This window comes from Brassica napus, chromosome A5 (genome assembly GCF_020379485.1).
Source record: "Brassica napus cultivar Da-Ae chromosome A5, Da-Ae, whole genome shotgun sequence".
Classification (NCBI taxonomy): Eukaryota; Viridiplantae; Streptophyta; class Magnoliopsida; order Brassicales; family Brassicaceae; genus Brassica; species Brassica napus.
Genome location: NC_063438.1, coordinates 21845413 through 21866214, shown reverse-complemented (window position 1 = coordinate 21866214; position 20802 = coordinate 21845413). Strand labels below are relative to the sequence as shown.

At 36.7% G+C, this 20802-nt stretch overlaps 3 protein-coding genes and 1 pseudogene across 8 annotated transcripts; 1 reads left to right on the top strand and 3 right to left on the bottom strand.

Moving 5' to 3' along the window:
* Window positions 1-46: 46 nt before the first annotated feature.
* On the bottom strand, window positions 47-4386 carry LOC106411790 (nucleolin 2). Of its 6 annotated transcripts, XM_013852612.3 has the most exons (20): window positions 4175-4386; window positions 4021-4066; window positions 3475-3620; window positions 3247-3321; window positions 3063-3155; window positions 2859-2948; window positions 2682-2771; window positions 2523-2600; window positions 2285-2407; window positions 2116-2196; window positions 1988-2020; window positions 1795-1893; window positions 1660-1710; window positions 1468-1568; window positions 1269-1386; window positions 1100-1182; window positions 889-988; window positions 709-800; window positions 383-630; window positions 47-292 (listed from the first exon to the last, which is right to left on the bottom strand). In XM_013852612.3, exons 1-20 carry the CDS (start codon window positions 4205-4207, stop codon window positions 267-269), a joined length of 1806 nt encoding a protein of 601 aa, XP_013708066.1. In that variant the 5' UTR covers window positions 4208-4386; the 3' UTR covers window positions 47-266. The 6 variants fall into 6 exon arrangements, with proteins under 6 accessions (XP_013708066.1, XP_013708067.1, XP_013708068.1 ...); XM_013852613.3 differs by lacking the exon at window positions 2523-2600; XM_013852614.3 differs by lacking the exon at window positions 2859-2948 and having other exon boundaries at window positions 4175-4351.
* Window positions 4387-11702: 7316 nt separating this feature from the next.
* LOC125608971 lies at window positions 11703-14268 on the bottom strand (annotated as a pseudogene).
* Window positions 14269-15595: 1327 nt separating this feature from the next.
* Window positions 15596-17744, bottom strand: LOC106412081 (nucleolin 2). Its single transcript, XM_013852970.3, has 10 exons — window positions 17539-17744; window positions 17393-17441; window positions 17090-17223; window positions 16917-16967; window positions 16774-16826; window positions 16605-16701; window positions 16381-16521; window positions 16197-16288; window positions 15895-16131; window positions 15596-15806 (listed from the first exon to the last, which is right to left on the bottom strand). The coding sequence occupies exons 1-9, from the start codon at window positions 17572-17574 to the stop codon at window positions 15936-15938; spliced, it is 849 nt and encodes a 282-aa protein (XP_013708424.2). The 5' UTR covers window positions 17575-17744; the 3' UTR covers window positions 15596-15806; window positions 15895-15935.
* Window positions 17745-17947: 203 nt separating this feature from the next.
* On the top strand, window positions 17948-20769 carry LOC106412211 (protein S-acyltransferase 11-like). The gene is made up of 4 exons (XM_013853116.3): window positions 17948-18980; window positions 19354-19576; window positions 19664-19962; window positions 20109-20769. The coding sequence occupies exons 1-4, from the start codon at window positions 18963-18965 to the stop codon at window positions 20592-20594; spliced, it is 1026 nt and encodes a 341-aa protein (XP_013708570.2). The 5' UTR covers window positions 17948-18962; the 3' UTR covers window positions 20595-20769.
* The last annotated feature ends 33 nt before the right edge of the window (window positions 20770-20802 follow it).

Genomic DNA, 20802 nt, shown 5'->3' with positions numbered 1-20802 from the left:
TAATTAACTTTTAAATAAAAAATTACACCAACAATAAAACCAGCAATGAGTTTCAAGGAATTCATTCAAAGTTTCCACTAGTAAAAATGTCACACCCGCAGAACTTTATCAGTAAACAAAAACAAAACTAAATCCCAAGAGTAACAAACTTATCATATAAGCTTTAGAGTTTTTTTTTTTTTTGAACAAAATAAGCTTTAGAGTTTTTCTCATAAACTAGGCAGGCTGAACGATAATTAGAATAAAAGAAGAGCCAAGCTTTTTCACTAATCATCAAAGACGATCTTCTTCCCTGCAACGACAATACAAAAGCAAAAGTTTATGAGAAGAGATTCTACAAGTCACCAAATGCTTCAAGGGACAGAGGAGAGATGAAACAAACCTTCCGCTGAGGCAAGTATACTTGGTTTGCTGGGTCTTCCAGGGCGGCCACGACCAGGAGGAACTCTTCCAGGGCGGCCACGACCGGGCCTAGTAGCTGTGAAACGATCACCACTATTATTTCCATCAGAATTCCATCCTCTTGGTTTACCCTCGAGCACCAATATCTTCCATCCTCCCAGTTCACTTCCGTTTAGTCCTAATGCCTTGTTGAATCCATCCTCCTCTTTCAAATCAAGATAAGCCATCCTGAAATAAAAACAGATGTTCCATTAGTATCATCATCATCATCATCATCATCATTCACCAAAGAAAAGAGTTACTAACCCCCTGGTAGCACCAGTCTCTTGATCACAAGGTAGAGAAATCCTTGTGATCTCTCCACAGTCACTAAAATGCCCTCTCAACGCACATCTCATCTGGCAATGTTCACAACAGATTTTTTTTTTTAATGTTTGCACCATAGATAGAAATTGGTTTAAAGAAAGTTGAAGTTGAGGATCATACATCAGATTCAGCCACAGACTTATCGAATCTTGAAACAAAAATCGTTTTAACTTGGCTTCCTTCTCCTTTGCGGTTGCTCTGGAAGTTGCCATCAGCATTGCTACAAATCAAAACGATATTTAGCCCGGACAAATTTACCATATAAACAACCAACTTTCACTTTCACGACATGATGTTATGTTTTGTATTATGGCAGGTAAGAAAAAAGTACCTGCTTCGTGGAGCAGGCTTGGCGTTAGCATCAGATAGTCTAATAGTGCGGCCTAGTAATTGTTTACCATTCAGGTTCAATGCCTATATATTCCAAACAACCAAGGATACATCCAATCACATTCCAACACCCAATGTAACGACTCCAAAAGTAAAGAATAGCAACTTACCTTCTGAGCTGCTTCTACAGAAGCAAACTCAAAATGCCCGTAACCTTTAAGACGGCCATCTGAATCTGAAGCAAATCTGACATCGACGATTCCACCAACTTCTTTGAAGAAATCCTCTCTGTTTTATGAGTTATATATATCATATAACAGTACTGTATCCGAAGAACAAGAGCAAAAAAAAACACTTATGTGCACTTACATGTCAGATTTCTCAATTTGAAAGGGAAGATTTCCAGCAAATAGTGTAGTTGATCCTCCTCGAGCCTGAGTAGTTGGTCTCTGAGTAGTTTGCGTCTTCACCTGTAAGATTAAGAGTTATTACATTACATAAAACATAACCATAACTAAGGAATACAATTCACAGCCTCATTTAACAGGATCAAGTTCTTACTTGTTTTGCCTCTGATTTCTGCTCTGCCTCTGCCATTTCAACATCAGTATCCTGTTTTTTTTAATTAACAGATTGATTTAAAGTTAGAATAAAGATGTATCATCTTACATTCTATATAAAAGAAGTACACATTACCTTTTTCTTTGGAGTTACTTTCTCATCTTCACTCTCCTCCTCACTAGATTCGCCACTGCTGCTTTCTTGTTTAGAAGTTTTTGTTGGAGAAACTTTAGCCTGCATAACAAGGCAAACCAGTTTCCTTCTATTTCCTGACACTTGTGTAACTAAAAAATAAAAAATAATAATAATAAAAAATACAAAAAAATACCTTCTTTGTAGGAGGTTTCTCATCATCACTTTCCTGCAAGTAAGGCAAAGTTATGGACTAGGTAAGTTAAAAGACGAGGAGACTATCTGTTAAAATGTGTACGAAGAACTACAAACTGTGTAACAAACCTCATCATCGGAATCTTCCTCTGATGACTCTGACTTGGTTTTAGCAGCAGCTGGAAGCTTCTTTGTAGCAGGTTCTTTTTTCTATACATAAAAAAAAGAAACAAACAAACAATTCACTTTTCTGTCCTGCTGATTGTTTATGAACGCAATTAACAATTCATTTCCATACCTTTTCATCTTCTGATTCTTCATCAGAGTCTTCATCAGATTCATCCTCTGAGGATGATGAATCTTTTGCAGCTGGCTTGACACTCTTGACAACTGTTGGTTGCTTCTTCGCAGGGACGGATTCCTAAAAACGTTTTATAAGAGAAATTGCAAACTAAGAATATGTGCTACGCAGAACTTAAGAATAAGACATGAAGTTTTTCTAGCATTGAGCTAACAAGTAATGAAGCAATTCATACCTCGTCTGAAGAAGATTCTTCCTCGGATGAGCTGTCTTTCTTGACAACTGCTGGTTCCTTCTTTGCAGGGGCAGGTTCCTAATAAATCATAAAACAAATATACAGATGAATATGACATTCCCTAACATTGAGCTAAACATGTAATGATGCAAATCATACCTCGTCTGAAGAAGATTCTTCCTCAGATGAGATGCTCTCTACCTTGGCTTTCTTAACAACTGCTGGCTGCTTCTTAGCAGGGACGACCTCCTAATAATAATTTATCGAAAAAAAAATTGCAGATTAGTGTAAAATTCCACAAACATTGAACTAAGCATGTACTGCTGCATTTCATACCTCGTCTGAAGAAGAATCATCCTCAGATGAGCTGCTCTCTGCCTTGGCTTTCGTAACAACTGCTGGTTGCTTCTTCGGAGGGGCGGCTTCCTATTATAATTTTATCCAGAAAAAAATACAGATTAGTCTTATGAGACGACAATTCTCCAGCAATTAAGCATATGATATGAAACTTCTCCAACACTGTAACAATGTAACTCATACCTCGTCTGAAGAAGAAGAATTATCTTCAGATGAGCTGCTCTCTGCCTTGGCTTTCTTAAGGATTGCTGGCTTCTTCTTCACAGTGACAGCCTCCTGATGATAAAATAAATAAATTTGCAAAGTTAAACATGTTGATTCCTTTAACATCAATATAATGTTCAACGAATCATGATGTGATTAATACCTCATCCGAAGATGAATCTTCAGAAGATGAGTCATCCTTCTTAGATAGAGGTTTCTTGGCAGTGACTTTCTTAATCTGAATGTCCAAAAGTAATACAATTAACGTGAGTAATCAAATAAAACTGTTAAGTAATTTAAAGTCAAACCTAACAAAAGTTCTGAACATATCAACAAAAAGTCAATTTTACCAAAGATGTACACAGCATCGAGTGAATGATTGAAGCTATACCTTGACTTCTTCTTCAGAATCAGAACTACTACTGCTGGTCTCTACCTTCTTTGGTGGTGGTGCCTTTTTCTCAGCTTGAATCACCTCTTTCTTCTGCTTCTTAGGCTTCTTTTTGATGTCTAGATCAACTTCCGCATCTCTCTTACCTAAAAGCAAACAAGACAAACGAAAATATCCAAGTCAAAAATCAAACATTGTGTTGGGTCTTAAGCACCAATAATCAATCAATCATAACGCTTTCATCGTCGTCAAACAGACGGAACCAGAGAAAACAAGTCAAAATCAAACATTATGTTTGAGTCAAAATCAAACATTATGTTTGAGTCAAAATCATACATTATGTTTGAGCCAAAATCAAACATCTTGTTGGATCTTAAGTACTCATGTAAACAACCACAAAGCCCCAATCATCAATTACAACGTTTTTAATTGGTTCTCCAAACAGAGGGAACAAGAGAAGTCGAAACACGAAAGTACTAAGCCAAAGACAGACAACGAACAAAACAAATACAAACCCACAAACATAAAAGTAGAAAAGACTCTTACTTTTCTTCGATGGCTTCGTCGTTGAGACAAGTGATGCTGCTTCGACCTAGAAAAACCCCCAAAATCCAAACAGAGTTTAGATCACCCTGAAATTCAGGACAGAACAGACAGTGGAGAAGACATAAAAGCTAGAAGGAGAGAGAAAGATGAGTACTTTGGTAAGCGACTCTTTCTTAGACTTGACCATGGCGACTGCTGGAGATGATGACGACCGGATACTGTTTAGCTTTTCGAGCGATCTGCTCCGAAAGGGTTTTGGTGATTAGGGATTGTAATGGAAGATTAGTTTTTATACGTCCACGTGACAGTCGATGGTTAGACGACACTTGACTCCCAAGTTTTAGAATTTTTTAATCTTTAGTATTTTTGTCAAATAAAGAAATAGTATATTTTCTTCTTTTTATGCTTCTTTTTAGACACTTGACTCCCAAGCTTTACAAATTATCAATTAATGTTTTTTTTGTCAGATAAAAAATAGTATATTTTAATCTTCCGTCTGAAAAAAATAAAATTGTAACATATACTTTTTCATGTTTTTACATTTAAAAAATAAATAATATATATATATATATATATTATGCGTTCTCACTACTGATTTAAGTGTAAAACTAGATTCTGACCCGTCCTGAAAGGACGGATATATTTTTTGTTTTACATACTTCTTTTAGAAATCTATTTTTTATATTTGTGTTTTTTTTTGTAATCATATTTATGTTTATTAAAAAATGAAAAAACCCCATTTTAGTTGTTGAAAACCAGTTACGTTTATTAAAATAATCGTGACTCATGGCCTAATTGTTCAACATAACCTACAAAACCTATATTTTATATGAATTTCTATGTAAAATATTGTATAGGTCTACACATGTTTATCTGAAACCAAAGAATCAAAACTAAATCAGCACCAAATTCATAAATAATCAAGAAAATCATATATATCTCTCGACATAACCAATCTTCAAACCCAAATTTTAAGAATAAAAAATTATATACCTACAAATATTTATTATATTTATTTCTAATTAATCAAATATACTAAAAATACTATTTATTAACCGAATTACTCTAATACTTTTTATCCAATATCTTAAAAGTTATGTGAATTACCCGATATTTTTAGTCAAACAACCCGATATTTATACTAAAAATATGGATTATCCGATGTTTTTACATACATTATGCAAAATTATCCAGAAAACTGAATTGAACCAATGTTTTGAAAGCCATACCAGACATCGACTCGTTATGTTTACTGGGTGACTGGTCGAACCAGTTCAATCGGGTTTTCAAAAATTTATATATTTTTGTTATATTATTTATATATATATTATCTGTATGTGTATTTGAAGATATGATCATTTTTTTAAAAAAATACTTAGTTTTTAGTATTATGTAACCCTAAAGAAAAATATATTTTAAATGTAAATAAAAAATAGGAAAACTATTGAGTATATGTTAGAAGTTGTAATGATTCATAAATTTTAATTGGACATAACTTTTTATCAATGTGTTACACTGTTGTTTTAATAGAATATGTTTTTATAAATACATATATAATGGTTTGTAAAACCATACAGCCATAAGATTTTGTGTTGTCTAATGTCAAATAACTTTATATACATGATCTTGATGTTAAAGAAAAAGAAAAACTTATATGCATGATCTCATGATGCTAAAACATATACAAAATTGTTTCTGCCGTATATCTACTTTATTGAAAATTAAAAATGAAAGCTCCTAGCAGTAGAATCATTTAGACATTTTAACGAATCCCGTATATCATTAAATACACTTTGAAAGATAAAAGCTCAAACCTAATTTATCATCCAATGACAAAAATAAAACCTATTTTTTTGCAAAAAAAAGACACAAGCGGTGCCCTTCTTCTCACGAACCGTGGCAGCACCACCACCGGACTTCAGCAAAGCAATCCTGCAATATTCTTCCACAGAGGCACCAACAAATTCTTCTAGATACATGCAAGCACATGTGAAGAAAGCACAACATCTCTTGATTCAATCTTCATAAGAAAAGCTCTATCTCAATTACAAAAAAAAAAAAAAAAAGCTCTATACCCGTGAAAGGCTCTCCCGATAGATTGAGGATGATGAGGATATTATTTCCAGATGAAGAGAAAAGCAAGTTGGGAAAAACAAAAGAGCAAGTTCGGTGAAATACATGAACATCATCAAAAAAATTGCTGGGATTTGAACAATAAAAACAGTGGTGGTTACATAAAAAAAAAAAATATTTGGATGCAGTTACAAAAAGTGGTTACCGATTAGTAGGTAATTTAAGTGGTGGTTACATAAAATATATATATATTACGATGCTTTTATATTAAAATGGTATGTATTGTTGAAATTATAAGTTGGACATAACTTTTATCAATGGGTCACACTGCTGTTTTAATAGAATAGACTAGATTTTGACCCGCACATTCGTGCGGATATTTTTCATTTTATGAATGTATACTTTTGATTTATTATAAACATTTTAAGCATATAATTTTAATTTTAATGTTATATATTATGAATATAAACCTATTATTTTAGTAAATTGTATACATGGTAGCATCCATCATATTATTTTCGTAAATTTTATTGATATAGAATATTTTTTGGATGTTATGATATTAAGTTTTTTTTGTTATTAAATTAAGACTTCAAAATATTAGATTACTGTAATTTTTATAACATAGTTTGTTTTTCCGTGTTACATTTCAAGAAATTATTCTTTATTAGCTATAATTATACCTTTTGAAAAATTTAAAACATTATCATTTTAAGTTTGCATACTTATTTTTAAAATTTTATATTTTATCAAAATTGTTTGGAAAATTACACAACTATATTTGAGGTGGGAGATTATATGATTTTCGAAATAGTTTTGTTACTAAATTAATACATTATTTTATATAAATAATTTTAATTTCGGTAAGATTTTTATTCATCTCTCAGAATATGTTTATAATTAATATAAATATTAAATTTATATTTGATTTGTCATTAATATTTTGAATGAATAATTAAAATTTCATAGTTTTCTAATAATATATTTTTAAATAGTATATGAACTAAAGGTTAGTTATAAACTATTATATGTTTGTATATTATTATTTTTTAAACAATATATTATTGAGAGTTTCAAAAAAATAAAAAATAATATGTAGTTGTAAATATAAAAGTTTAACCTATGTTAATGAATTTATGTTTATAAATTTATTTTTCTAAAAAAATATAATATAGTTTACGAATTCTAACACATTTTGATGATGAGTGATAATTTATTTAAATGAAACTATTTTAAAAATAAAATAGATAATTTACCCATATTTAATTCATAAAGTACTTCTATTTTAATATAATACATAATATAATTAATATATATATATATATATAATAGTATAGAATTTTATTTTCTTGTTTTATAATAAATTTTTAATTAACATTGAATTATAAAATTATATTAATATTTACGAAATTAATTAAGTATTATTTTATAAAAATATTTAGAAGGTTGGTAAGATTTTGTTAGATTCTTTCTCAACAGAATTTATTATACTTTAAAATAAATTTATATTTATATTTGTTTTTTTTTTTTTAACTTCAACTTATTTTATTAACTTAGACAAAGAAGATACATAATCCCTGTGTAGTAAATTAGTTATTGTTACAGGGGGATAAAAATGAAAGTGAAAACGATTTCCAGATGGAATCATATCTTTAGCAAGCTTGTCTGCAACCTTGTTTCCTTCTCTTCCAATCCATGTGATTCTTATAGCTTCAAACTGTCGACTCCACCATCTTATTTCTTTTATCCAATTATATGCTTGGAAATTCAGAGTTTGGCCATCCAATATGTTGATGAGTTTCTTACAATCACTTTCAAAGACCATCCTTCTGTATCCCCGACTCCAACAATGTTGCATGGATATTATTAAAGCTTGACACTCCGCTTCAAAAGCATTGTTTACCACCTCTCCTATTGTCTGTCCAGCTCCTCTAAAAACACCTTGGGAATCTCTCAGTACCCACCCTGCTTTACCTATCCTAGTAGAACTAGAAAAGGAACCATCCAGATTGCATTTTATCCATCCATCTCCTGGTTTCTTCCATATGCGATTTGAACTGTTAGTTCCATAGTGTCCTTCTCCGTGGGTCTGCTTCTCTTTATTCTCTTCCACAATACTCCATTCAGCCGCATCTGATTTCGCTTGACTTAGTAGTGTCCACCATTGTATATGTTTTTGAGAGAACGCCAACGTATTACGACTTTTCCACAGTCTCCAAAGTATACTAATAGGTAAATTCTTCAAATGCCGTAGAGTAGAAGATGTATTACAGGTAATACAAGCATCCAATTTTTCTTCTAGAGTAGCTGTCGGGTTGTTTATGATTGTATTTGACACTCCAGATGCTCTCCAAATCATCTGAGCATATGGACATTCGAAGAATAAGTGTTTCTCTGTTTCTTCAGCTCCACAACAACGTCTACATTGATCATCTGAAGTTATGTGTCTCCGTTTTAGGTTTGAACCCGTTGCTAACGATTGCGACATCAGTTTCCAAAGAAAATGTTGTATCTTTGGAGGAGAAGAACACTTCCATATCTTTCTTTTAATCTCCACATTTCCATAAACAGGAAGTAGTACTTCATTACTCGGAAGATGTGTACTTAACCAATAACCAGACTTCAAAGTATAAATCCCATCTTCATTATAATGTCATCCAAGTAAGTCTAACTCTGCTTTTGCACTTATTTTGATTCTTAATATCCTTTCCACATCTTCCTCAACAACCCACTCCCTAAGCTTATCAATATTCCAACCAATACCATCTTCTCTAATAAAGCTATTAACATTTACCTCCGGAGGATCCATAAGTAATGCCCTAGGTGGTCTCGGTGGATGTTCTGGGAGCCAGGCATGTTTCCACATGTTAACATTGTTACCCTGTCCAATGACAAACCTCATCCCTTGTTGCAATAAATCTCTGCCATGTAAGAGGGATTTCCACGCATATGATGCCTTTTTCTTTTGGACTGCAGTAAAAATGGTTCCTTCTGGGAAATATCTGGCTTTGATTACACGTGCCATTAAGCAATCCGGATGTTGCAATATTCTCCATACTTGTTTAGCCAGAAGAGCCTGATTGAAGCTTTCCAAATCTCTGAAACCCAAACCTCCTTCCTTCTTAGGAACACAAACTCTCTTCCAAGCATACCAATGAAAACCCTTTTTGTCTCCTGAACCCCACCAGAAGGACGCTAAGATACCATTGATCTCTTCACATATTGCCTTAGGTAATCGGAAAACATTCATTGTATATATTGGCATGGCCCAAGCTATCGCCTTCAGAAGTATCTCTTTTCCACCATGAGTTAGATACTTCTTACTCCATCCTTGTGTCACCGTCTTCACCTTTTCAATAATGTATCTAAACATCTCACTTTTCTTTCTGCCAAATTGCTCTGGAATCCCTAGATACTTCCCATTACCACCCTCATTATGAATTCCCATCAGACATCTCATTCTTCTTTTAACTTCCTCCGATACTCTATTACCAAATGTGATCGATGACTTATTCAAATTCACAGCCTGTCCTGAAACGGTTTCATACAGACTGAGTATATTCTTAAGCCTCCTACCTGCTTTAGGATTTGCTAAAGAAAAGAATAGAGAATCATCTGCAAATAATAAGTGATTCACTGGTGGAGCTGTCGCAGCAATCTTCACTCCCACAATCGATCTATCTTCTATAGCTCTGTGCATAAGATGCGATAAAACATCAGCACATAAGATAAAGAGGTAAGGTGACAGAGGGTCACCTTGTCGTAAACCTCTTTGTGGTACTATTAATCCTTCTGCTGCTCCATTAATCAGCACTGAATACTTAACAGTTGTTACACAAATCATTATCCATCTGATCCACTTCTGATCAAATCCCATGTTCCTCATCGTTGCTTCCAAAAAACTCCACTCTAGCTTGTCATAAGCCTTGGTAATATCAGTCTTTACTGCCATATAAGAATTAGCTTGACGTTTTCTTGCTTTGAGAGAATGAAAAACCTCATGCGCCACAATAATGTTATCAGATATCATCCTTCCTGGGATATAAGCAGCTTGATTCTCTGTGATGATACTGCCAAGATGATTCTTCAGGCGATTTATAAGTATCTTCGAGATGATCTTGTAAATAACATTACACAGAGCTATTGGACGGAACTCTGTCATGCTAGTTGGTGGGTATACTTTAGGTATAAGACAGAGGTTGGTGTGGTTTAGATCGGGATCAAACTCACTCCTAGAGAAAAAACTTCTGACCTCAGCTATGATATCTTCCTTAAATTCCTCCCAATATTGATGGTAGAAGACGGCTGAGAATCCATCTGGTCCAGGGGATTTATGTGGGCCTATCTCAAAAGTAGCACATCGAACTTCTTCCTCCGTTACTTCCTTAGTAAGATCCGCATTCATCTCCGAAGTAACTTTAGGTTGATATCCAAGAAATACATCTCCAAGCAGTTGCTGTGGATCGTCTGTTGATGAATATAATTGCGTAAAATATTTCTCCGCAACTTGTGCAATACTTCGTTGACCACGTTGTATTACACCATCTTCGTCCTGGATGGAACTGATCGTGTTTCTTATCCTTTTCCCCTTTGCGATCCCATGAAAATATCGTGTGTTTCTGTCTCCAGTCCTTAGCCACATCACTCTACTCTTTTGCTTCCAAAAGATCTCTTCCTCCAGATAAGCTTGGTTCAAATCCTCTTTGATTTTATGCGTATCTTGTAAAGATACTGTAGGAGAACATGTAGCCTGATCCAGACGATGTCTCAGGACCTGAATTCTCTCATCTGCATTATATCTATTACTCCGCTTCGAAACTGAAATCTGCTTCCGACATCTACTGATTCTTGTTGACAAAGGTGTGTTCAAAAACCTAGCTTGTCCTGTTCCTGACCATCCACGAATAACCGAATCTGTGAACCCATCCTTACTAGCCATTCTACTATCATAATAGAACATCCTCCTTGGTTGTTCTCGTTCCTTTGTTATAAATGTCACCAATGGTCGGTGATCCGATTCTCCAATCTCCAAAAACTCTGTCTGAGAAGCTGGAAATTCAGCAAACCAGTTTGCATTTCCCATACTTCTGTCTAAGCAGCATTGGACGACATCATTGCCTCTTTTACCAACCCATGAAAACCTGTATCCAACTGTGGGAACTTCCGTGAAATCACATTGTCTGATCATTGTTCTGAAACTAGCAAATGATGCTTCTGGTCTTACACGGCCTCCCAACTTCTCATGATTTCCCAGAATCTCATTAAAATTCTAAGTGTAAACCATGAATCATTTCTTCTGGTTATAGCCAAACGTTCCAAACGTTCCCATACATGGTTTCGCATACTTGGATTAGGATGACCATAAACAAAAGACAAGTAGAAAGAACTTCCATTACATAAAACAGTACAATCGATCAGATTAGGAGAGAAACTTAAAACTGATAACTGTACATGCTGCTTCCAAAATAAAACTAAACCACCACTAAGACCAACAGGGGGAACCGTAAAATAATTGAGGAACTCCAGCTGAGCACCCACATCTCGTACATAGTCATCCTGTTGTTTTGTCTCTGATAGGCATATAATGTCCGGGAGATATTTCCTGTTTATCTCCTTAAGGCGTCGAACCGTCGAGTCAATGCCTAATCCTCGACAGTTCCAGCAGGTTGTCCTCATGGTGGAAGTGGTGGTTCAGGGCCCACCGCGCCTCCCATTGTGTTTGTGTCCTCCGCATCTTGAGCCTGATTTACACTCTTCTCTTCCTCAGATGGGGTCAGAACCACCCCCTTCTTCTTCTTAGCTTGAGAACCCGTGCTTGACTCGCCTTTCTCTATCAATGAGAATTTAGATACGTTTCCCACAGCCTCTTCCATCCAAGCTTTCCTCTTCAAACCCTCTCTCGCATCAGCTCTGTCTCCAAAAGGGCCCATAGGATGATACATCTCTGTCATGTTGGAATCCTCAGAAACCACAGTGCGCTTGTAGTCATCGTGCCATAATTCTTCATCATCATTTTCTTCAACAAAAGCTTGTATCCGGGCTTCATACTCCTCCTCATCTTGCGGTTGAACAACCACTGCCTCTTGTTGATGTTCTTCAGCAACCATTCCCTCTTCGTTCAGTTCCTCTATCCTGATACCCTGATTCTGCGGAGACATATTGGCATCTTCTTCCTCATCACTATCATTCAGGTCATCTCCTCCCTGTGGAGATCCACCATTCTCAATGACACAAGCACCAGTATCATGTGTCAACATGCCACAAGCTTCACAAAACCCTCTTAACCGTTCATACGTAATTCTCAATAGGGTATTCACTCCTGGAGTGAATTGAAAATTACGTTGGAAACGGAGAGGGTGATCAACGTTCCAGTTGATGCGAACCCGACCATAATCCCTTCTGGAAATAGCATCTGGGGAATGATCAACTTCCATATACATACCCATTGCTCTGCCAAGATGTTGCACCACGGATTGTGTGAAGAACTGGATCGGAATCCCCCTTATTTGTATCCAAAACGGAATGAAATTCAGCATCAGATTGTTGAAGCTTGGTGACCACCTCTCCAGGATCAACATACGTTCAGCAAAAGCCCAGGGCCCCTCCTAAGGACCAAATTCAGCGTTTCCTCGGTCGGAAAATTGAATTGAAATCGTCTTCCTTCTATAACCCGGCCCTGAACTACCCCCTCTTGGCCCCAAATTCTTGGCATCGCTGCAATAACCGCTCGGATGTTTTGTCTTCTCGGCATGACTGGACGCCCAATCAAGATAAAGCGGTTCTCAGCAACCGCTTCATTGATCACTTCGACGGGTATCAACAATGGTGGTTCATCTGCCCCCAAATTGATGTTTTGAATTCCTCGACGGAGATTGTCACCCATGGTAACCCAGAAGTAAGTTGAATTCGAAATCAAAGGAGTGTGAGTAAGGAATTTGACTTTGTGTTGTGAAAACTGCTTCATCATCAAACCCTTTAAATAAACTTTAAACTTCCGAAATCTTCGCACCACTTCATCACGAAGGAACTTCTCCATCGTGGGTACACAACTCAAGATGTGGGATCGTGATAAGACCCACGACAATCCACCTCCGAGAATCAACAAAACTCTCACTTCAAAGATGAGGAATATCAAATCGGAAAATTTCCATTTTTTCGCCCTAAAAGTCGCCATAGATCTATTTAGTTGTCTAGTATGACTTATTAATAGTAGATAAAAAATAGAACTCTATTTTAATAGATTAGATATAAATAACTTTTTTCTTCTATATTTAAAAAAAAAAAATTCTAGATTTCTAAGAAAAAATAACACAATGCTATTTTATAGAGATATTTTAAATAACTTAACATTTATTTCAGAGAAATATATTAGCAAGATATATTAGAAATGGTCTAAATACCACCAATTCTCTATTGAAAATCTTACAAAAGACAGAAAATTGGTATGTTCGGGAAGTTGTTCAATTCAAGGGTCCCTAACTAACTAGTGGCTATTTGAAAGACCAGACAACTACTCTTGGCTAAGCTAACAATCAGTGGTGTTTCCGATGCTAAGGATGAGCATAGAAAATGGTCTAACCTATTGGCACCTTAATTGGTCTCCTATGGGGAAGGGATCTGCAAAGATCCTTGGGCCGAGGAACTGACCAGGCTTGGTATTCCTCAGAACAAAACTCTCAGTGATCTTTATTCCAATGGACGTTGGCTCCTTCGTCCTTCTCGATCTGAAGAGCAAGTAAGTATCACTCCATGCTCACCACCTCTCTACTATCTGCTTTGGACAGAGCGGGTCGAAAACAATTCAAACCGATTGACTCAATCATCTCCACCACTGATTCCACGGTTAGGACTCTGCTATCAGTCTTAACATCTTCTCGGCTTCCTCGCTACACATCTACAGGCGGCATCGTCTCTACGGCTCCGTTTCTACCGAAACGTGTTTCAACAACGTATTCCGCTAATCATAGCTGATCGGGCTTACTGGGCTTCTCAGAATTCTGCCTTGGGCTTCTATTTCTGCATCTGGGATCAACAACTTGGGCTTTTAGGGCCTCCTTCTATTTTGACCTTATCTGGTTGTCTTCGAAATACAATTCTGCCATTAAGGTGGCGATTGGTTTTCCCGCTACCACCCGCAAACGCAGCTTTTGCGGTCGGTAGCGGTTGTCGGCGGTTTGCAACAATCACTCAAATCGCCTTAAACCGCTTCAAACCGCTCAGAATCTCATAAATTCAAAAGCTGGCTCCAGCTAGCGTTTGCGGTTGCGGGCGGTTGCGGGAGGGTAAATTTTTTTTCTTTTTTTTTAAAACAATATATATACAAAGAAAAAATATTTAATAAAAAATTTAAAATTGAAATTATGAAAATATTAAAATATATCTATTTTATTTTAATTAATATTATAAAATTTTATAATAAAAACAATTTCAATAAATTTTCAAAAATTAAAATTATAACTTTCTAAATATAAATTTTATATTTATTATAATTTTATGATTTTTGATATTTTTATAATTATATTAAATGTAAATATTGTTAATTTATTATTTGACTGTTACCGCATTTGGTAGTTAACCAGTCATAAGTCACCCGCAAACGCACCAATTTTTAACCGCAGTACCAGTCGTATAAATCTCTTAAAACCGCTAGAAACCGCAACCGCCCGCATCCACAAACTCCCGCAACCGCAACCGCAACCGCTGCGTTTGAACCAGTCAGGAGCTTGACTGGTTTTCTCGCTACCACCCGCAAACGCAGCTTTTGCGGTTGGTAGCGGTTGACAGCGTTTCAAAACAATCATACAAACCGCTACAAATCGCTTCAAACCACTCCGAACTTCTTAAATTCAAAAGCTGGTTCCAGCTAGCGTTTGCGGTTGCGGACGGTTGCGGGAGGATAATTTTTTTTTCTTTTTTTTTAAAACCATATAAATGCAAAAATAAAAATATTTAATAAATTTTTAAAATGGAATTATAAAAATACTAAAATATATCTATTATATTTTAATTAATATTATAAAATTTTAAAATAAAAATATTTTCTATAATCTTAAAAATTTTAAACTATAACTTTGAAAATATAATTTACATATTTATTATAATATTATGATTTTTGATATTTTTATAATTATATAAAATGTAAATATTGTTAATTTATTATTTAATCGCTGCTGTATTTGGTAGTTAACCAGTCATAAGTCTCCCGCAAACGCACCAATTTCTAACCGCAGAACCAGTCGTACAAAACTCTTAAAACCGTTAGAAACCGCAACCACCCACATCCGCAAACACCCGCAACCGCAACCGCAACCGCTGCGTTTGAACCAGTCAGGCCCTAAGTAATCGCTGTAACATTTTTTCTTTCTTTTTTAATAGAAAGCCAATAAAAAAAAAATCTTACAAAAGAGTATAAAAATATCACATTGTTAAAATATCTTAATTAAAATATTTCATAATATAATATCAATAAAATATAATATCTAAATATAAAAGTTTAGACCAATAATAAAATGGCAATTAGTGAAGCCATGGGTTTAAGGAATTCATTAAAAGTTTCTACAAAGAAAAAATGTCACACCCACAAAAACAAAACTAAATCCCAAGAGTAACCATCATCATATAAGAGCTTAAGTTTTTTTTCTCATAAACTAGGCAAAAAAGGGCTGAAAGATAAGACAAGATCTTTAACTAATCGTCGAAGACGACCTTCTTCCCTGCAGAGCCGATACAAAAAGCAAAAGTTTATGAGAAAGAGATTCTACAAGTCACAAAAAGCTTTAAGGAACGAAGTGAGGAACAAACCTTGGGCAGAGGGCGAAATTACACTTGCTTTGCTGGGTGTTCTACGGTCTCATCTCACCATTGCCTCTTCCAGGTCCTTTCTTGGAGCTGTCATCATTGCCACGTCCACTATCTCGATCAGCATTCTTTTCTTTTGGTCTAGCTTCAATCACCACTATGTTCCGTCCTCCTACTTCACTTCCGTTTAGTTCCATTGCCTTGTTGAATCCATCCTCACCAAAATCTAGGTAAGCCACCCTGAAAGATTAAGAAAACATGAGTATCATCATCATTCAACAAAGTACCAAAGAAGAGTTACTAACCCCTTGCTATCACCAGTCTCTTGGTAATAAGGAAGAGAGATCCTTTTGATCTCTCCACAAGCACTAAAATGAGCTCTCAAGGCAGTTTTCATCTGTGTAATGTTTCATAACAGATTAATTTTACTGTAAACATGTAGGAGAAATTGGTTTAAAGAAAGTTGAAGATGAGGGGAGGGGATCATACTTCATCTTCACTCAGAGACTTGTTGAATCCTGTAACAAAAATCGTTTTGACTAGGTTTCGTGGACGTGGAGCAGGCTTCGCGTTAGCAAAATCAAGTAAAATATTGCGGCCTAGTAATGGTTCACCATTCAGTTTCAATGCCTACATTCAACGACACATACATCCAGAATCATATTCCACCACCCAGTCTAACGACTTCAAAATAAGGAATAGAAATAACTTACCTTCTGAGCTGCTTCTTCAGAAGCAAACTCTACATGTGCGATTCCCTTGGCAAGTCTAACATCTTTGATTTCACCAACTTCTTTGAAGAACTTCTCTCTGTTTATAGGGTTATATATAAGTATTTCAAGCATTCTATGTGAAGAAAAAAAAACAGTATATGCAACTTACAAGTCAGATTTTTCAATGTGAAAGGGAAGACGTCCAGCAAATAGCGTCTTGGACTGTAAGATTTAACAATCAAAACATTTACATAAAACCATAACCATAAGGAATACAATTCATAATCCAGTATAACAGGATGGAGCTCTTACTTGTTTTGCAATTGGTTTCTGCTCTCCCTCCACCATTTCAACATTAGTATTCTGTTTTTTTTTTTTAAAAGATTAGATTTTCAAGTTAGAATAAAGACATACTTTAATCCTATATTTTCAAGTTGACTGAAAAAAATAATAAAGAAAATAACTTGGTGGAAGAAAGAACCTACCTTGTTCTTGTTCTTCTTTTTCTTCTTCTTCTTGTTCTTCTTTGGTGGTGCCTTTTGCACAGCTTGAATCAACTCTTTCTTCTGCTTCTTGGCATCCTTTGGGATGTCCAAATCAACTTCCACATCTCTCTTACCTAAAAGGTAAACAAAGAGACAAACGATATAAAAAATCAAGTACTCATGTAAACAACCACAAAGCCACCAATAACCAATTAATTCAATACGGAGGGGAACAATACAAGTTGAACACACAAAATCACTAAGCCAGAGCCCAAATATCGAAGAAACAGCTAAGAATCTTACTTTTCTTCGAAGGCTTCGTCTTTGAGTCAAGTGCTGCTGCTGCTTCGACCTAGAAAAATCCCCCAAAAAAGACAAACGTAGTTTCGATTAGTTACCCCCAGAAATTACAGACATGAAGCTAGAAGGAGAGAGAAAGATGGCTCTACTTTGGTAATGGCTTCTTTCTTAGAAGACTTGACCATGGCTGCCGACTGCTCTGCTGTTTAGGGTTTTAGGGAAGTTGTGTTTTATAAAATGTTAGTTTGTAATTTTTTTTTTCCGTCTAAATAGTTTCATTAAAAAGGCACAAAGCCCAAACTGAACCAAACTACAAACGGCCCAAACAGACCGGCTCAACTAAATCCAGAACGAAAGGCCTTCAGCTCCAAACAAACTGGGCCTTCAGCCCACACCCAAAACCTAGGTCAGAAAACCCTAATTTTCGCGCCACACCGAACGACGGTGGCGCAGCCCAACCCCACTCACCACCGCGCTAACTTCACGTCGCCTGGGATCTTTCATCGGAGAGCATCATTCCCAACGCGATCTCGTCCGTATCCCATGCCGACAGGGCCAAACACACATCAAACACGATCTGTGTAGTCTCATGAAAACCGTCTACCATTGACCCAACACCCCCGACATTCACGAGTCGTTTCAGGTGAGAGATCAAGAGGCGGAAGAGCTTTGAAGCTTGAGTATCCGACAACGCCGAGAACGAAAGACCAGACAAAAAAAAACAACAAAGACTGAAGCGAAAAGAAGAAACCAAAGCCGAGAAAAGTGATACTGACTGAGCTACCACCTTCCGGAAGCAGGAGCCGGCGATGACGGTGCTAACAGAACCACCGTCTCCCAGAAACAAAGACCGGCGGTCGTAGAGCTGAGAGAGCCTCTACTCCCCGGAGACTAACACTGAACTCGCGAGCCGTCTGCCGCTTCGATTAACCGTTCTTCACCCCTCATCCCGGATCCAGAGAAAACAGCATCGCCGCCGTCTGGAGCACCGAACGAGCCGAGCCCTTCTTGGCGTAATACCCTAGCCCAGAGCCGTCTGCATGTCGGGGGAATCGGTAGATCGAAGCCCACAGCGGAAATCCTTAACTTGACCGGAAGAAAATGAGCCACCGACGTCGGCACGCGCGCGGACGCGCCACCGGACGTCGGTGACTCCGACGCTTTTCTCTCTCTTTTCTCTCTGTGAGCTATGTTTTTTGTAATTGTATTGGGCTTTATTAGAAAACTATTTTTTTAAAAAAAATTCGTTACAAATAACATAAATAACTCATAATAGAGGGACCAGAAAAACAATAATCAAAACAAAAAAATCATTATTCGCCGCTGTGTTGAGACTTATCTCTTCGCCCTTACTTCCGATCAAAAACTCCCGGTGTGTCTACTACCGGAACCGGAGATTGTTCTTCGGAGTTAGGGCAAAATAGAGAGTGAACCCTTAAGTACTTGTGAAGCAATCTGATAATAACCTAATTGGATCTTTGTGTAAAGGTCGTAGCTTTAAGGGGAGCTGATAGTTGTGTTACTGCGAATCAACAACGTTGAACCTCCCCCCAATATTGGAGCTGAAGAAGTCATGGAAGAGTCTTCCCAGGTTTCTCTCTCTCTCTCTCTCTCTCTCATCCATTTCACTGCATTTTCTTACTTATGTTACCTTCGTGTGTTTGAATACAATCTTGAGATTGCTTTTGCCGATGTAGGAGATCAAAGCTGCTCACAATGTAGATTTTGGAAAAAAGGGTCTTATGTGAGCTTGCTTCATGAATGGGAAGGTTTTAGTGTTGAGGGAACATAATATAGTTTAGGACAATCATGAAACTGGGATGTCTTAGTGTTAGTGTGTGTTTATACATTTGAGGTTATACGCTAGTGAATAGATTGTTCTCTTGCATAGCTTTGAAAGAGCGAAATGAGAAATAGTCTTATGCCCTGAAAATATATAACTTTACTTTTTTTTTTGTCTCCAGGGGAGTTTTGTTACAACCGTAAACGAAGATTATGAATCAATCTGCTGGGGCTGTGGACTGAACCTTGTTCTTCCATCATACGCACCTGTTTTCAAGTGTGGCTGGTGTGGTGCAATCACGAATCATAATCCTGTCAGACCTGAAACCAGAAGCTTTGGGCTGAGACGTATCCGCGACCGATGTTTCGTCGTGATTCTTGCTGTTTTCATGCTCTTTGTCATATGTAAAAGCTCCTCTAAGCTATCAAAGAATAACATCAATCCTGCCATTCTCCTGTTAAATATACTCTGCTTTGGTAATTAAACTGCAGGTGGTGGGATTTGGGCAGCTTATCCGGTCGTGTTTTCGATCAGCTTGGCTTGCGGGATTCTCCATTCTGTTACAGCAGTGTCTCTGGCGATATCAACGTTAACAACATTCATGGTTGTTGCTTTTAAATGCGCGGGGAAACCAATTGATATTGTTTATGGAACTCACCCTGGAGTAGGGAACGGCGCACTCAACAACTATACCTTTTGTCACACCTGCTCCAAACCAAAGTCACCTAGAACCCATCACTGTCGCACGTGTGGCATGTGCGTCCTCGACATGGATCATCATTGCCCCTTTGTAAGTTCTCTTGGTTTCACATATGAATCACAGACTTAGTACCAAGGCTAATGACTCTCCTTGTCTTGTATCATTCATAGAGGACTTAGTTACTAGTTAAGAGCTTAAGGCTAATGACTCTCCTTGTGTTGTGTTGTATTTTGCAGATTGGTAACTGTGTTGGTGCGGGCAATCACAAAAACTTCGTCGCCTTCCTTATCTCGGCCATTATAAGCACAAGCTACGCTTCTGTTATGTGTGTGTACTCCCTGATTCACATCTTGCCACCACTAGAAAACGGAGCAGCGTATGCATCGTCACATGCTAGTAATAGTGTATCGATTCTGAGAGGAGTGAAGAGTATCGTGCTTGCTTACTTATCCAACGCTGTCTTCATCTCTGTACGAGGCCTTGTTCTATTATACCTCTTTGTGGCGAGTGTCTCCGTGGCCATTGGTTTAAGTGTTTTGCTATGGCAGCAGCTTAGCTATATCTATGAAGGAAAGACTTACTTGAACCATTTGAGTTCTCAAGGAAGCGAGGAAGATGGTGAAAAGAGCTTTGGGAATCTTTTGACGTTTTTTGGATGTCCACTTTTGATTGAGAGGCACTTGCCAACTATAAGGAACTTGAGGAAGAGACATAAGACATGAGAAGAATGGTGAGTCAATATTCTCTGTTATGTTTCCTCCTGCAACATCTGGAGCTTGTTTTGGGTCATTCAGAATCATTAATCATAGTTGGAGCTAACTGGTTATGAAGATGAGCAAAGCTTGTATCTTGTTTGTGAAAACTAATATTCATAGAATATAGTAAATTTTGTTTCCATACCGTAAAGCTCAAAGCTTCTGGCTATCTTAA

What these genes read in the sequence shown, in the direction of transcription:
- LOC106411790 (XM_013852612.3), bottom strand. Translation starts at nt 4,207, where the DNA reads ATGGTCAAGTCTAAGAAAGAGTCGCTTACCAAA. An exon ending in ATTCTTCTTCTTCAGACGAG is followed by an intron (nt 2,949 to 3,062) that starts GTATGAGTTACA and finishes AAATTATAATAG; the next exon opens with GAAGCCGCCCCTCCGAAGAA. An exon ending in AAGAATCTTCTTCAGACGAG is followed by an intron (nt 2,408 to 2,522) that starts GTATGAATTGCT and finishes AAACGTTTTTAG; the next exon opens with GAATCCGTCCCTGCGAAGAA.
- LOC106412081 (XM_013852970.3), bottom strand. Translation starts at nt 17,574, where the DNA reads ATGGTCAAGTCTTCTAAGAAAGAAGCCATTACCAAA. An exon ending in AGAAAGAAGCCATTACCAAA is followed by an intron (nt 17,442 to 17,538) that starts GTAGAGCCATCT and finishes GGATTTTTCTAG; the next exon opens with GTCGAAGCAGCAGCAGCACT. An exon ending in AGAAACCAATTGCAAAACAA is followed by an intron (nt 16,827 to 16,916) that starts GTAAGAGCTCCA and finishes TAAATCTTACAG; the next exon opens with TCCAAGACGCTATTTGCTGG.
- LOC106412211 (XM_013853116.3), top strand. An exon ending in TTTCATGCTCTTTGTCATAT is followed by an intron (nt 19,577 to 19,663) that starts GTAAAAGCTCCT and finishes ATTAAACTGCAG; the next exon opens with GTGGTGGGATTTGGGCAGCT. An exon ending in TGGATCATCATTGCCCCTTT is followed by an intron (nt 19,963 to 20,108) that starts GTAAGTTCTCTT and finishes TGTATTTTGCAG; the next exon opens with ATTGGTAACTGTGTTGGTGC.